The sequence below is a fragment of the Neovison vison genome, chromosome 12, assembly GCF_020171115.1.
Source record: "Neovison vison isolate M4711 chromosome 12, ASM_NN_V1, whole genome shotgun sequence".
Lineage (NCBI taxonomy): Eukaryota > Metazoa > Chordata > Mammalia > Carnivora > Mustelidae > Neogale > Neogale vison.
In genome coordinates this window covers 142,143,381-142,160,491 of record NC_058102.1, presented here as the reverse complement: position 1 = coordinate 142,160,491, position 17,111 = coordinate 142,143,381, and the positions used below count along the sequence as shown (strand labels likewise).

Sequence of the window (17,111 nt, the reverse complement as noted above, 5' to 3'; positions counted from 1 at the left end):
CACCTCTCCCCCATGCCGTTCCCTGAAAGGACACGAGGAGGGGACACTCCTTCTGGAAACACGTTACCTTGCAGCCCCCACATCCCCTCCCTCCCGTTTCAGATGCCACAGGAATAGCTCAGCTCGAAAAGGCCACAGTGAAGGCTTGTGAGTGAGTCAGCGCAGGGAAAATGCCGGCGATCTGGAAATGGGTCCCTTTCCCACGGACTCCACAGGGCGGGCGTGGAAGGCCGGAAGTTTGTGGCTGAGAAGCAGGAGTGGGAACCCAGGAGGAGGCGGCGGGAGACAGAAGCTGACTGCAAGCCACCCGGCGAGTCCCCGTGGGTGCTTCTGTCCTCACCACCTGCCAACGCCACAGGGCAGGATGCCGGTCCTTCCAGCACAGCTCCCCAGGCAGACCCACTTGCCAGGCGTTTAAAACTTGGTGGTGGCAACCAGCTGGGGTGGAGAGGAGAAAGTCACCTGCAAGACAGGGTTCCCATCTGCATCTGTAACAGGGGACACTCTGGATACAGGTTCGTGTCAGTCGCCAGACTCTGCAACGTCCGATGCATGACCACGCCTCACATGCACACGGAGACAGGACAGCTCGTCGGCCCAGCCCAGGATGTCCCACCAGGCAGGAGACCCTAATCAAGGACAGAAGAGCAAGGTCACTCCAGCGCAAGAGCAGGAGGCCGTGCTCCCCTTCCGGGTCCACACCCTGACTCCGAAGCTCTGGTGTCTCAGCGCGCATCCTCCAGACGGAGGGCAGCCCCCTGGGTGGGAGTGAGAACACTGGGTCCCTCACAGGCAGAAATAGATCAAGGGCTTGGTACAAAAATAATAATAATAATAACAAATATACAAACAACTCAGGCAATTCTCAGAGTCACAGATCTCCCCACAAGGGACTTCACTGATCCGAGAAGCGTCAGGGGCACCCTCTAGGCCACCGTGGGCTGCCAGGAAAGGCAAACACGGCGCGGATGTGATTCTCTTCCACCTCGTCTCGTGTCTCGTGGGGGTGGATCAGACTCTTCCTTTAGCAGGAGCAGAGGCGGACGAGTGGGTCCAGAGAGACACGGTCACCCGAGGTCAGCGGTGGCCATCAGCCACACCAGCAGAAGAGCAGGGCTGAGGCAGGTCACTGATCCAGAATGCTGCCTGGGCCCCCGTCGGGAACACGGCCCTCCTCCGGACAGCCCAGGGCTGGGATCCGAGCCAGTCTCATTGAGACACTCACTGCAGGAGCCCTCTAAGGGGACACAGCTGGCTTATTAAGAGTTTCCTGAAGCCTCTTCCCACTCCTCTCTGAAACTAAGCTTTTCCTTCGATACACAGCTCAGCACGTCCCAGCAGACTAAAGGACCCACTCCCTGATCTGCTCACAATGAAATGAGAAAGTCAGAAATAAGGGAGGTTCTAGAAGAGACTGCAGATGGAACTCTCCACAGGCTCTAGACATCCACTGCTTGGCAAGAACGGTCTCATCGCAACGACATACCGCCTCCTTCGAGCCTCCTACTTCCCGAGAGGCAGCTGGGACAGGGGACGCGGGTTTAGCCCATCCTTTTACAACCACATCCCGAAACCAGTGTGTCTGAGAACGAAGCTGCCACCGAGATCGAACCGGCATCCGCGCAGCCACAGCCACGCGTGCACGTCACCAGCGAGCAGAGCAAAGCCACCGGCTGGTGTCCTCTCTGCGCACATGCAGGAAAGACATCACCTGTGCCTTCATTTTCAAAGCCAAGTGGGCCGTGGCTGAGGAGGGCCCTTCGCAGGAGCCGCCCGGCTTGCGGAGGGAGAAAGCCGAGAGGTGGACGTCCGGAGCAGCTCTTCCTCTCCCCGCAGTGCCCAACACTCCCGGGGCCCCCGCCGCGGTGGCGGGTGTGCTTGAAAACGTGGTGCCGGCACAGAGGCTGGAGGGGCAGGAGGTCCTCCGTGCTGCCTTTTGGCGCTACTAAGTGCGTGTACCAGCTCCGGTCACCCAAAAAATAAAGCGCTGGTCCCCAAACTTTCCCAAGACGCTGCACCACCACAGCGCCGGTCCCCTCCCGAGAGGGCGGCGTCAGTTGGCGTACTGGGCGTAGAAGGCCACTTTAACCCGCTCGATCTGATGGCACAGCTTGATGGCGGGCCCCAGCTTCAGCTCCATGCACTCCTGCACCGTGGGCAGCGTCAGCAAGAGCAGCGCCTGCCCGTCGATGTCCTGCCGGGAAACAGAGGCACGTGAGAGCCCACACTCCCGACACCAGGGGAAGGCAGCTGGCACGGCAGGTTCATCCCGGGGCCCACGGGCGTGCGGGGCTAGCAGACAGACTGGCCTGGCCTGAGGACTCCCTCCTCCTTCTGGGTAATAAAACTTCTGTGCTCGGAAAAGCCCAGCTACCCCGAGGCCACCCAGCTACCCACCCCCAGGCCAGTGGGGACGAAGGGGCAGAGCAGGGGCACTGCCACAGGGCCTCCTCTTCCCCAGGCCGCCGGCCCCTCGCCGGGAGAGCCCCCTCGCCCCCATGCCCGCCCGGTCCGTCTCGTGTCCTGCTGCGCCTCCACACGTGAGCACCAGGGGAGAGCGCTCTGCAAAAAGCTGCAGCTCTGGGTTCCTTGCCAAGGTCTGACATTTCACCACCGCAATGGCTGAGGAGATGCGAGAGAGACAGACGTAGCACTACCCAGGGCAGCATGCCACTGAGGAAAACACACGAAGCCATGCATCTCCCCGTGCACACGTGCACCACCCAGAAGGAGGTGTGCGACCCCGTCTTGTCCTCGTTAGCCCTCTGCAGCCGCGCACCGGGCCCAGGCAAGGATGGGGCCGTTAGACACTAGGCAGCCGCATTTCCTGTGGGAGGCAGGGACAAAGGCTCGCCCAGAGCTTTAAGATCACCCCAGCAGACACCTCTGCCTCTTCACCAGCTAACTTCCTCTAACAAATGGGGCTCATTTATGTAGACACCGTTTCACTGGGGGACTGAGTGTAAGTGCAATCCCTGCCTCCCACCCACCGAGGCCGTCTTCACATGGCAGAGGCAGTAAGAGAAGGTAACAGTAAAGACCAGCGGTGGAAGGAGAGCACAAACCACACCCGCAAACGAGAATTTCTGCCCCGTGGCGGAGTGGTGAGCGCAGGGCTGCCGTCAGCCACAGAGACGCCCGGTCCTACAGCCGCACACGAGCCCCTCCGACCTCACTCATGATGACTTACACATAGGAAGCTTATTTTCTTCAAATAATGGTTTATTTAACGGTCTCAAAAATACTCAAACCAAACCGAACAAAACACAACCCTAAATGGGAATCAATGCCAGCCTTTGGGCGGACGAATGGTAGGAATATAATGTCGTGTACCCTCTGTTTCAAAAGGGCACCCTGACGTGCTCACAATCCCTAGTACGAAGAGCAGCAGTAAAAATGCAGTGTTAGCCTTAAGTACCAAAGCAGGTGCCACTTACCATGGTCTGAATTACGTGAGCGCGGCCGTGGCCAGTCCAGGCCACATCTCACCCAGGACTCAAACTGGACCTCCTCAAACCCAGTGTGAACCGACTGGTCTTGAACACACGCCCAGTGAATTTTTGATGCTCTCCCTGGTTTGACTTTTTTGGTCGTGCTTTCACATGTCACTCCACTGGCTCTCCATGTGCCACCTCTCAGGCCAGCTATAGGAAAGGGCAGACTGGCAGTGCTGAGAGGCCGTGTTCTGCTCACAGTCGTGGGCCAAGCCATGGCACCCCCGACCGGGGGCCTGGGAAGCCAACTGCAACTGCAGAGGCAAACCCACCTACGTTATACCACACCGTGACAGACGGGGCGCAGCCCTAGGGGCACAGTCGTGTGAGCACCACGGACCTCAGAAAATCACAGCGTGAGCAGGAAACAGGATGACGTCATGAAACCACATGCAGGTGGCTTCGCCATCATGTTCAATGAAGAACAGAACATGAGGCTTACTTTAGGATAGAAGATGCTTTTTTTAGATGGGAATTAATGCCAGAAAAGCTAGTTGATCTACCTAAGATCACTTAGTAAGAGACCACATCGGAGCTAGAACCACAGTTTTTTTTTTTGTTTTTTTAAGATTGATTTATTTGAGAGAGAGACTGTGAGGGGGGGCAGAGAGAAAGGGAGACAGATACCCCCCACGGAGCAGGGAGCCTGACCTGGGGCTCAATCCCCAGATCCTGAGATCATGACCTGAGTCGAAACTAAGATCTGGACCAACTGAACCTCCCAGGCGCCCCTAGAACTGTGGTTCTCTGATATTAAATTCTGGAGGGACAACTGCAGCTCCAAACAGCCATACACTTAGTCGTGATGGCCACCCTTGGACATACAGATTCAATGACACTTGAAAGCTGCCCCTAGAATGCTTCCGCAACTCTCCGCAGAGCATTTCAGTGAAGGTGGCCGCCATACGCACCGCATCTAACCGGAGGCGGTCACTCACTTCTTTACTCCACAAGCACGCGTCTGGGGGCCTGCTGGGACACAGGCTGACGGGCTCCGTGGCTGCTGCAACCGACGGAAACAGAGTCCCTCCCAGGAGAGCAGGAGCCTCAAGGGAAGCCATTCTGAGGAACAGACCACCACAGTACAGAGAGAATCAAGTGTGGACACAGCGCTCCCGCTCCAAGAGCCGGTCCTGCTGGAGTCAAGGAGCGCTTCAGAGATCAGGAGATGCCCGTGCTCAGACCTAAGGGACCACAAGGAATCATGGAGGGAAGGACGGGCCCGTGGAGGACAAGCAGTCGATGACAGCACGTATTCGAGGAGAGCACAGAGACACTGAAGGGAAAGCTGAGGTGGGCCCGGACAGCAGCTGGGACACGAGCTTCTGGGGTATGTGACCAGGAAGTCGCTAACAGTCATTAGGCAGAGAAGCCACGTTACAGGACGCGAACATCCACAAACTGCTGCCGGCCACAGTGTATCAGAATGAGTTAGGAGGCGGGAGGGGAAGCCACGAGGGACTGAAGGGGAGGCCATTTATGAGGGGTCTCAAAGCTGAGCCTGTTAAGAGATAAGATCGCTCAGTGGGTTAAGCCGCTGCCTTCGGCTCAGGTCATGATCTCAGGGTCCTGGGATCGAGTCCCGCATCGGGCTCTCTGCTCTGCAGGGAGCCTGCTTCCTTCTCTCTCTCTCTCTCTGCCTGCCTGTCTGCCTGCTTGTGATCTCTGTCTGTCAAATAAATAAATAAAATCTTAAAAAAAAAAAAAGATCTCCCAGAAGTGGGGTGTTCCCCACAGGAACTGGTACCGGGCCATGGAGTGGCTGGACCAACCATGAACCATACACTCTGTGTGGATCGGACATGGACGGCAGATGGACACAGGAATACAGAAGGCACAACACGATCAACAACGAAAGGACGAACTGTAAAAAAGAGTCTTCCTTGGACAGTGGCTTTCACAGGCGTGCCCCGTCTTCTCAGTGTGCCCCGTCTGTACATGCCTCACGGGCACTCTTCGGGAAGCACAAACCATTTCTTAATAAAAATATATTAATGCATCTACGTCTCAGATGCAAGCCGGTATCTGTCATTCTTTCTGAAATGCCTTTAGGTTTCTCCATTTTTCTGATGCCTCACAGCCCAGGAAGGAGAAGAAGGGGATTTCCTTGGTAAATCAAATCTTAGTTTCTGAGCAGGTGCCAAGTCTTTAAAGTTGTTTTTCATTTATTTGCAAAATAGGTATTGACTTACTTGTATGTTGGACCCCAACATAGCTACTGGAGATACAAGGTGAGTGAGACTTGGCTCCCGTTTCTCTAGCTGGGGAACAGACACACGTATGTGGCGGACCAAATCCACATTTTAGCAGACAGAGCTTGAAGCTGAGCCCCAGGACACACCTGGCTGGGGGAGCAGTCAGGGACGGCCTCACGTTTAACTCACTTGTGAGAAGGCCTGGCCATAAGGGCAAGAGAGTTTTTCTAGTCTGTTTCCGCCGCTCTAATCTCGGCATCTAGGAAAATACCTGCCGGATGCAGAAGAGGGGCTCGTGAAATGTTTGCTGAGCGGCTGAAGGGGAGACCCGGTCTAGGTGAATTTAAAAGTCAACAGACAGGTAAAGACAAAGTGAGAGAATGTGACACGTGGACAGAACTCAGAAAGATGGGGGGCTCTGGGGCTGTGAGTCCCCCAGGGCGCAGTAACAGACATGGCGGGCCGGGGGCCCGGGGAACGACAGGCACTTGGGTCTCATGGCTCGGGAGGCTGGGAAGTCCAAGACGGAGCTGCCGGCCGACTAAGGTGACCAGCGAGGCCCTGCTCCCCGGCTCCGGAGTCCTCACATAGGGGAGGGGCCAGGGAGCTCTCCGCAGTCTTTCTTACGAGGGCACTGATCCACTCACGGGGGCTCCACCCTCCTGACCCCATGACCCCAACAATGTGGGGGACAGCCGCTTCGGTCTATACCACAGATGCGTCCAGTAGGGCCATCGGGCTCCCATCCAGGGAGATGGGGGCTAGGGTGCACACTCTGAGGTTTCTGGAAGTGCCTCGGCCAGCTGTCCCCGGCTCCTGAAGACCCCCCCACTCCTCCACGCAGACCTCACACCGGAAGAAGGACGGGCCTGACTCTACTCAGCTCCGCTACCCTCAAATTCGCACTCCCGTCTAGTGGTGAGGGTGAAGATGGCCCCTCGCTGGGTCTGGTCCTAAACCTGGCAGGGCTTCTGCCAACAGAGCACGGAAGCCGTGGCACAGGCCCTGGGAGTGAATGCAGGCTTTACAGAGCCGGAAGCGCCCCAGACGCCTTCCAGGGCCCCCAAGTGTTCCTCCCGGGGGATGCCACAGAGCCTCACACCTGCCACCAGGACGCGCCAGTTCCCAGACGCGGACTGTCTGACCCACTTGAACAAACTACTCCTTGATCACCACCCACACGCCCGGGGGGTGAATGCGCTTGATCCTGAGGCCCTGTAATGAACGGCCAGAGTGACGGCCACTTGTCCCAGTCTGCTTGTCCTTATCTGTTTATAAGCCTGCTGCCCCTCGGCGCCTGGAAGCATCTAAAACTGGGGGGCAATAGGGCCATTTCCAGCCCTGGCAAGCAGCCCCCCAGGCCCTGAGCAGTGGAGGAAAAGCTGCACAGGGAGCTCAGGGCAGATGAAACCAGACAAGAATGATGGTGAGGATCTCTTAACGGCCTCTAGACCTTTACGCGATCACAGCCCCTTCTCACTCCTCTGACACACATTCCCTCGCTCATTTCGCAAATGGGCAAAGCCAACGGGAGAGTGTTTCCCAGGCCCTCCCTTCCTCTGCGGGAGCAGGGCCCGAAGGGAAAGACATCTGGGTGTTTAGGCCATGGTTGAGGGGTGGAGAGTCCATGCTCTGTGGCGCGACCTTCAAGTGTGGGCAAGCTGGAAGGGATGGACATGTCCATGTCCTTGAACCGGTCCTACTAAGGGCTGGTGCACGTGGTCATGTGGGGACCACATGGAGAGCCCTGGGGTGAGCTGGGGAGAAACACCCGGCCGGATCTGCACAGACTGCCCCGTGCAGGGAGACGGAGACCACAGGCAGGCCGAGGCACGGCAATCTCCCTCATCACAGACACCGAGCACCCTGTTTGGGACCCGGGAAGAACCAATCAACCACGGGGCCTGAGGGTTCTGTGCAGTCTGTCTGCAACTGAGCTGCGGGGGCCTCTGGCCCCCTCATTTCTCATCCTCCCCAATGATGCAAAACAGAACTCCGCACTGTTCTCGTTTTGAGAAGAATGTGCAATCCAGAATAAAACTGCACCCCTGATTTCTCAACACCAAAGTGTCCCCTGCCAGGGGCTGGGCTGAGCGACCTGAGCATCAGGCTGTCCCAGAGGTAAGGGCAGGGGTGGTAGCTGGGTGGGGTCAATGTCACAGGTGACCCACACGTCTGTCCCCTGACTTTCCTTCCCATGTGGGCTGCGTGTGGCCCCACCCACTGCACAGCCCCACAGCTCATAGGGGTGCAGGTGCACAGAAGTAACACCGGACCCCACACTAACAGTACCGCATGGCAAGGAGCGAGGGCCACCCCCTGTTTAAGAGTCTCGTGTTTTTCTTAGAGATGCGTGGAGTTTTACTGTATAATGTACACATTTGCAGCAGCATGAAATTACAGAGTAGGAACATTTTAAGCTGTTGCCATAACATTTCCAAATTAAAGGCATGGCCTCCCATAAAGCGGGGACAGCCCTGAGTTGACACCTTCACGAGGAATGAGTGCACTTTGCTGTCGCCGGACCATGGCTGGGGTTTCTCCCACGCTGGGGAACAGAGCCACTGTCCGCCCGGGGTCATCGGAAACCTCACGCCGTGGCTGGACGGACCCAGTGGAGGCCTCCCGAAGCAGGACCACAGGGCACTTGGGCTCAAAGACGACTGAACAAATTTGCAAAAATTAGTAGTGACAGGCCCGACTGAACAGTAAAGGGCTCAAGTCCCACGCGCTTTGGACAGCACGGTGGGCAGCAGCTCTTTACCACAGTTAAGGGAAGGCCTACTGTGAGGCTGGAAATGAACCGGAACACAGCTGGGATCAATTAGTCTCCGTAGTCCTCCGTCTCTAAGAGAAGTAAGGAGGTACACAGTAGGACCGAGTTTTTAACTGGTGTGAGGGGAGAAGGTGAGAGGCAGGGCCCTGCCCACCGCCTGATTCTGGGAGTGGGAAGGCAGCGGCGTGCTTCTCGTCTTGGACACCTTGGCTTGGGAAGGCTCGGAACGTTCTGGCACACCCTAAGAAGCTGGGCTTAGACGTGCCAGGAAGGACTCGGCACTCGTCGCATTTTAGCCTTTCTGCCGAATCAGCCTTGTTTCCACGTTCCCGCCTCGTGCCAGCAGCCGGTGAGAGCAGCTGCAGGCCAGCCCGTTCCCCTCTCGCCGACCCACTAACCCGGAGCTGGGCGGGAGAGCACGGGGCCCTGTTCGGCCACAGCCCGGCTGAAAACCACTTCCAGCCACAAGTGTGCACTGGAGTCTAAACGTGAAGTAAGGCAAAAACACAGCCTGAGACTAATCTAGAACACGACCCTCCACATCGTGAGGCCCAGAGCAGACACTCCGTCACCGTGCTGAGTGAACACACGAGCCAACGTCCCCCCGTGTTAAGCTCTGGGTCACCAGCCCTCGGTGTCTTCACGGGCCACCACTCACAAATGGCCGCCTGGGAAAATGCCACGGGAGCCAAAGCTTTTAGCAGGAGTTCAATCTTCCGCTTTATTTTTGTTTCCGAGAGAGGAGATGGCCCAAACCACACAGGCCTTCGTGGTTCTTAACAATTCTCTCCCCGTCCGCGTGTTTTTTTTTTTTTTAAAGATTTTATGTATTTATTTGACAGAGAGAGATCACAAGTAGGCAGAGAGGCAGGCAGAGAGAGAAAGGGGGAAGCAGGCTCTCCGCGGAGCAGAGAGCCCGATGCGGGGCTCGATCTCAGGACTCTGGGATCACGACCTGAGCCGAAGGCAGAGGCCTCAACCCACTGAGCCACCCAGGCACCCCCCGTCCGCGTGTTTTAAATGAAGGGACAGGCTCATTACTAAGTTACGTCTATGCAGCTTTTTCCTATTTGCATTTCTGTGTCACTCAGAGGGGGTGCTGGTCACGGCAAAGCCCCACGGCCGCCACTCACGCCTTCACGTGTACGCAGTCCGTGTGTTGGGCGACTCTGGGGCTGACACACGGGACCTCGGCATCTAAGAGCCACCCTCCCCGGGACGCGCGGGGAACTGCATCCATTTGCTTTTCACATAGTGGCCTGGAAGGAGGTCTGGGGACTCGCCGGGGGCAGAGGCATCAGAGGCTTCTTTTTCCTTCCTGATTGAATGCCTGAGTCTCCCTCTTCCCGGAACGTGGGTTTGTATCATCTAAAGAAAGGCCGCACAGACACACCTCCCATGGGGTACGCGGTGAACGGCGCCGTCCTTACATCCGAGCGCCTGAGAGACACACGTACTCCGTGAGACGCCGTGGGAAGTAACAACCTTCACGCGAACACGGGAGAGCGGCTTCCACTGGAGCTTCCGTGGGAGGCTTGGGTCCAGACGGGCCATTTGTATCCGTATTAATTTAAGGGGCAACATAAAAAAAGTTCCTTTTTTATGGCTCAAAGCAGGTCTCACACTTTAGCTAATTCTCCTCCTCTCAGCAGCACAATCAAAATTCCTCTAAAGTATCGATTATCTTGATGGTTTTGCGTGGACCCATCGCTAGCAGGAACCTAACGTCCATAGGTTTTTAATGTTGTTACAAAGGAAAGAGCGAAAGAGTGAGGCAAAGCGGTGAAGAGAGCGGCATTGGGAGAAACGGGGCAGACGGAGGGCTTCTGCCTCGGGAAGATGAGGACACGTCCCTTCCCTGTCCCTCCCGCGGAACAGAACGAGAAGCTCTGGACGGTATGAATCCAACAACCTGAAGTGAGGAGCAGAGACGGCAGACAGCAGGGACCTGGGCGTGCCAGAGGGCACAGAACTGAGCACCGGCTGTCTGCGTCCCTCTACATCCAAGACTCGCTGCTATAGAGCATGGCCCCCAGTACTGCTCCGGGCCTGGGTGAAAAGGAGCCCAAGGGACGCCTGCTCTTTCTAGCTGAAGGACTGGGAAAAGGGTGGCTCAGGGAGACAGAAACTTTTCAAAGATGGCTTTCCTGCAGGATGGAGAACCGCCCTGACCCTGACCGCGACGAAGGCCAGATGGCCCCAGGCTCCTAGCCCCTGACAAGGGAGCCCGAGCCAGGACTCACGTCTCTGCTGGGCAGCAAAGAGCCCCCCACGGAAGTGTCAGCGGGGACCACGTGTGAAAGCAGCCAAATCGGAAGAACAAAGAACAGAAACACCGCGGCAGGACAAGCACACCTGTTCCTGAAAGATCTTGGCCAGTGGGGCGCAGTCCGTCAGCTTGATGAACCTCACCACGTCGGTCACGGTCCACTCCAGCGGGTTGCTCTCCAGAACGAGTCTCTCCTCCTCCTGCTGCTTTGTGTCCTGGCGGGAGAAGGGAGGCAGCGGTCATCTGGTCACCACCGGGCCGGCGGGACACTGGGTAAACCCTGCGGGCCTGAGCCAGACTTTCCTCCTCCCTCTGGCCTCTCCCCGGGCACTGGACAAACCATAGGGACGTTCAGAGCAGCTCGTCTGGGTGACAGTTTTGCCTCCAATGCCTCGTGTGCCTTTAGAGGTTAAAAGAAAAGGCGCCGTGAGGGCAGCTGCTGGAAACCAAGTTCAGGAAGTCTCGGGCCTGCACAGGGAGGAGCATCTCCGACTGGAGAGAGGAGGGTACAAGGTGCCTGAGAGCATGCAGGAGGCGGCCAGCCCTTCCGCAGTTATGCTGGTGATGATGGTGCCCGTGCCCAAGCTGAACGCCGACGGCCTGGGGACTTGGGAGACCGGATATGCTGACTGTGTCACAGCACCACAGAGGTCTCCTGCGAGGGGGAAGCCTCGTGGCCACGGGACCCTGAGGGCCTAGTCTGTCTGTTCCCCTGACAAGGATCCTCAGCAGCTGGAAAATCTTCTGGAGAAACAGGTGCCATGACCTCCCTCAGAACTCCATCCAGGGTGGGCGATCCCCAGCCCCTCTCCCCAGACTCGGGAACCAGGCCGGAGCTGCCGTGACTGCTGGTTTAAACACGGAGCCCCGGGGCGCCTGAGTGGCTCAGTGGGTTAAACACGGAGCCCCAAGCAAGGCCTTCCTTCTTCGACACCCAGCGTGCAGCCCCGCCCCCAGAGCCCAGCTTGGGGCCCGCGGCCGTTACCTCAGCCGGGTCCTGGCCGGTGGTCACACCCTGCTCTGCCCCCTCGGTACAGGAGGCAGCCTGTGCCCTCCGGCCCCTTCGAGGCCTTTCCACGGGTGGCCGGCGCTCGGGCTCTGAGCTGCTCCTCAGGGTGACGGCCCTCCGGGGTCGCGCGGAGGGGACCTCGGCTGAAGAGGTATCTGTCTGGTCATCGCGGAGCTCAGAGCTGGTCTCCTCACTGCCAGTGTCCTCGTCCACGGCATCCCCATCCTCTTCCTCGCTCTCCTGGGGAGAAGGGACGGCATTGACTCCAGGGAGGCCTTCTCCCACCGAGCTGGCCCCATGCAAACCCTCGGGGTGGGGGATGCAAGGCCCCACCAGCCATCCCCAGCCTGTCCCCGCCGCGGCCTTCTCCTGGCCCACATGGCCGAGCAGGCGGGATCTGCTTTCAGAGCGGAAGCACCGGGCTCCTGGACCCCGCAGTGTGCAAGCACCTGGCATCACACGTGGGCCGCACCCCCAGCCAAGAGCCACCGCATGTCCGGGGCGTGTGCAGGAAGGTGCCCCAGGCAGGACGTACCTCCCCCGAGCCCGCGGCCAAGTCCACGGCGGAAGACCTCCGCTTCTTCTGCACAAAGATGGATTTTCGCCGTTTCCTGCGTCTGGCGGGCTTCGGGTGTCCGCTCTCAGTGCTGGCTTCCCCTATCGGGGGCTTCACAATCTTCTTTCTCTTTCCGTAGTAATAGGCTGCAAGGAGAGAGGGGATCAAAAACGTCCACTCACGATCACACACACGCAGTACGTGGACACAGTACAGAGACCAGAGGAAGGTCGGGCAGGAGAGAAGAGCAGAAGAGAAAACGAGAAAGAGAGACCGTTCTTTCATCCAGAACGTTTCTCCCGTGCCCTCGTGGTTAGAAAGTGTTAGGGGCAGACCTGTGTGTTTTCAAAATTCACTCGTTAAAGCCCTCACCCGCAAGGCACTGTATTTGCAGTCAGGGCCTGTAAGGAGGTGACGAAGGTCTTCAAAGCATGGGGCCTTCATCCCACAGGACCAGTGCGCTTGTGGGAAGCGGAGCAGAGGGAGGAAAAGGAAGGTGCACAGAGGGGGAAGGTGTGAGGACAGCAGCCAAACAGAGAGGCCTTTGGAGAAAGCAGGCCTGCCGGCACCTTGATACAGGTCTCTAGTCACATGCACAGCACCCGTCAGAGTTAGTTAGCAACTTCCAGTAACGACCGCTGCATTTTGTAAATTAAACGTATACTCAACTAATTGAAACCACTGCTAAGGACCCAATTCTCAGTTATGATCCCGATAGAGACCCAGCGCCCAAAGTCTCGGCCGTCCCACAATACAACCCCTACTGTTCCATCTAAAACCACATGCAGAAAGGCAACCTTTAGCTATGGTTGGAAGGAGCCAAGAAAACACCCAAGCACACAGCCCCGAGGCTTCAGTGGAGCACACGCTCTGTGGAGTGTGGCTGCCGTGGGTGCCGGCGCCCCTGCACTCCCCGCGAACGCCTCCTGGCCCCGGCGTTCTGTTGCCTCACGTGCAGAACGAGACCAGTGCGACCCACAGAGCAGGACGATCACGGCTTCACAGCTGTCCCCACGGACCAGTCACAAATGAATAAGCACCTGTTCACACCCAAGGGCCCCGTGCGGGCAAGACCTGTCTGGTCTTCTAGAACCCGGGGGAATCAAGAAGGTGGAGGAGCAGGGGACCCTGAGCTCGCCTTGTCCCTCCAGCACAGCTAGAATAAATATCAAATCATCAGGAACAGCCAAGAAACTGATCTGAGGGCTGAGAAAACACAGCACACACCTACCAGTGGTTTTCTAGAAGCCGGATGCTGGAAATCTGAGTTTGACCGAATACAACAAAGGGGCAGCACACTTTCAGAGTCCTGGGCTTACACTGGGCTGACTGCTGGCCTTGGTGCTCCCAGTCCTTCCCCAGCGTGCTTCTGTCGTTCCCCCCAGAGCATCCGTGCAATCTGCAGCGGTATTTACGCTGACCCAGGGGTCTCAGGATTTTGATGTTTCATCACATGAGACCCAGAAAAATCTCCACATCATTTCATCCGTATTTAATTCGAGCTGGGGTAACCCGCTTCTCCCTGTCTGTTACTGAACAGCGTACTCCAGGGGGGTCTCTCCTCTGGCCAAATGTAATGTGAGGGAAAACAAATTCTCCAGAGAGGGCGGTGATGTCCCCGTATCCTACCAACACGCCGCTGGCTGTCCGTGTGTGAGCGCGGGCGCAGAATGCCCAGTGGCCCAGCCTCACAGACAAGAGTGCTAACTCTTGGCAGGAATGGGGCGGAAAGGAATTCTTAGGATATCCATGCACCCATACAGAGAAAACTACAAGGATTCACACTCCAAATGGTGGCTCAGATTCCTGGTTATGACACACGAATTGATCCGTCCCAGCTGGCTGGGGTTCCCAGCACATGGACCGCACTCCCGTATCCCGGTCATGCGCCGGTGGTTGGAATGCAGGCTGCGGGAGCAAAGTGCCAGGCCACTGAGCCTGCAGACAAAGGCCAGAGCTGAGGAAGGATGGGACCTGGAAGAGGCCACTAAAGAAGGCAGAGGAACCACACGTGTGTGGTGGACAGTATGAAAATCCTGCCAGGAAGCGGTCAGAGCCAAGGTGGAGGGAGTGGGGGGCAACCCTGAGTCCCAGGAACAGTGCGGGCTGCCTTTGCACCTCCCCGCAGCCTCATCAAGGAGCTCAGAGAAGGAGATAGAGACGGGAGCGGGGGGGGGGGTGCAGGCTGTGACAAGGAGCTCCCCACCCCGTCCCGAGCGGCAAAGGCAGGGTCTGTACTTCCTCAGCCTGAGGACCAAGAAAGCGATGCCGGTTACCGGCTGCAACCGAGAGGCAGCTTCACCCCGCTCTCTCTCAGCCGGGTACGTTTCCAAACTTACCAGTGCCCGGAATTCACAGCCCACCCTTCCCATTGCTTCTTTGCCATCCGGTCCCTCCATAGGGCTAGGGACACGTATCGGCCACAGCAAATTTTAAAGAATTCTTTCATAGCAATTCCCATGAAAAATTATTCAAAGGTTTGTTTTGTTTTTTTTAAATCCACCACTACCTCTAGGCCCCCAGCCCAATCTCCTTTTCATTCTTTGTACTTACTGTACTTGGTTTTGGTGTGAATGGAGCAGTTCTCCGGGCAGTTCTCCGAAACCAGCACGGGGCTAAACAGATTTGGGCAGCATTCCAGCTTGGCACAAACCCGCCGGCAGAAATCTGCTACCTGGTCAGACGTCCGCACAATCTTGGCCACGGCGCGGTACGTTTTGCCTCTGTACCTAGAAATGAGGAAGGGCGACAAGACCACACAGTTACTCACACCTGCTGGGCACACGGCACGTTCTGAAAGTAGCTCCTTTATTTTCCAACCATAAGGTAGGATGTGTGTGATTCCCCCGTCATTGCTTTTATCGTTCCTTCGGAGCTCGGAGTAGTGTTTTTAGGAAAGAACCACGTGCACCACGACTGCGACGAACCACTGCCACGGAGCTCGGCGTGGCATCGCTCACTGCGGTGTCTGCGGTTCAACACCCACTCCAGAACCCTTCGGAAATCGAGATGTCGTCACCTGCTGCTCATCACGTTTGAGGGAAAAAAACAAAAGACAAAAAACAAAACCCCGTCTCCTGCTAAGAAAAACCACCCGCAGTGAAGTCACCAGCATAACACTGGAGACCAGCTCTTCGGGAAAGCAGGCAGAATGAATGCTGGGTCCAAAAATGGGCACGGAGTCCCTGGGCCAAGTACTTACAGGGATAACCACGTAAATAATGCTTGGCTGGAAAGGGGAGCCCTTGGATGTAGGTTCGAGCCACGTGTCAACACATTTTTAAGATACGACTGGTACAAAACACTTGCACGTGTCTCTGTTCGACCGGTGTTTATTTAACTGACATGTCACGGAACCCAGAGTCCAATGACACAAAGAATGCATCAAAACCACAGGGCCTGTTCAACTATGCCCAGAGGTGCACCCTGATTTTCAAGTTGAAATCTTTTTTAAAGGTATTATTTATTATTTGAGAGACAGAGGGAGAGAACAGGAGGTGGGGGGCAGAGGGAAAGGGAGACGCTCACTCCCTCCCAACGTGGGGCTCCACCCCAGGGCCCTGAGATCATGACCTGAGCCAAAGGCAGACACTCAACCGAATGAGCCCCCCAGGGGCCCTCAAGTTGAAATCCTGAACAACAATGTATGTTCCAGGAAGGCAGTGGGACCTTTGGTAGATAACACTCAGGTTAGTTTTGGGAAAACTAACCACCATCCAGAGGCATGAACTGCCAAGTAAGCCAACACTTCCGTCCCGCTTGTCCCAGTCTGCAGGGGTGACGGGCACGAGCTCTCTGCCAAACCTGCTTTGCACACTCGTGTTGCAGGTTTCCAAGAGCCTGCCACAAAGCAACAGGGACACCAGGTAATTCGTGCAAATGGCGTAACGTAAGGAGAGCATCGCTTTGGTAATTTGCAAGTGAAGTATTACGTTCAAAACCTAGATCTGGTTCCCTAAGAGTAAGGCAGTGATTAAAAATAAATAGGAAAATAAAAAATAAAAAATAAAAAATAAAAAAAAATAATAGAGCAAACAGATCCTGAGTTGCGTTCAAGTAGGCTTTCTCTGTATGCCTCTGAAGACCAGAAAAATACTCCTTTTCCTAACAGATCGTTTTTTTGTTTTTTAACAGTATCAACAGCAAAGAAATTAAATTCTAAGTTAAAAAAACTGGACTTTGTGTTCATTCTCTGGTCTCTCCGATCCCAGCCCCTCTGCACTCTTCTTGCATTTCTCTGAAGTGCCTAGCTTGGCTTTCTGTGTAGTGAGAACTAAAAAGCAATTCTTTATAGATAAAGATCATGCTTTAAATCGCATCGCCCTTGAACAACTGTTGATTTTTCTAGGACCTCTCCTGACCCTAGATGTAGGCACACAGCCCACACTCCGCTGAGGACTCTGTGGTTCACATCTGGCTGGCTTGTGCTCCAAGCTTTTGTTATGCTTCACGGTAAAACCAGCACAGGTCCGTGGACACGGGGTATCCCTCCTGCTCTGGGGAAGGCAGACTAAAAACCCATTACTGGTACAACTTCCCTTATAGATGTACCCACTACGGTTTTGTAGCCCTAGGGCTCCCTCCCTTCTAAAGAGCTCTGTATCAAAATTCTTCAAGTTCCTTAAAAAATTAAATGATATCAAATTCTAAAATAAAGGCAAGAGAAATGTGAAAATCGGGTCCAATTTCAACCTGTGGAAGTCGGGCCCGAAGACAGGTATCCGAGACCTCCAAATTCCAAAGCTTCCAGAAATACATTAGAAGGACGTGAAGAGGACAAGAGCAAATGCCCCAAGGGAGAGAGAGAAGGCT

At 56.0% G+C, this 17,111-nt stretch overlaps 1 protein-coding gene across 3 annotated transcripts in view; it reads right to left on the bottom strand.

The window, feature by feature from the left end:
* Nucleotides 1-1,884: 1,884 nt before the first annotated feature.
* SFMBT2 (Scm like with four mbt domains 2) overlaps nt 1,885-17,111 on the bottom strand; it is a 201,165-nt gene continuing 185,938 nt past the window's right edge. For all 3 annotated transcript variants that reach the window (XM_044227656.1, XM_044227657.1, XM_044227658.1), the window contains 5 exons: nt 14,853-15,028; nt 12,279-12,445; nt 11,720-11,983; nt 10,821-10,949; nt 1,885-2,194 (listed from right to left, as the gene is read on the bottom strand). In XM_044227656.1, the coding sequence (XP_044083591.1) occupies nt 2,054-2,194; nt 10,821-10,949; nt 11,720-11,983; nt 12,279-12,445; nt 14,853-15,028 (877 nt within the window). In that variant the 3' untranslated portion in view covers nt 1,885-2,053. The remainder of the gene's footprint in view (nt 2,195-10,820; nt 10,950-11,719; nt 11,984-12,278; nt 12,446-14,852; nt 15,029-17,111) is intronic.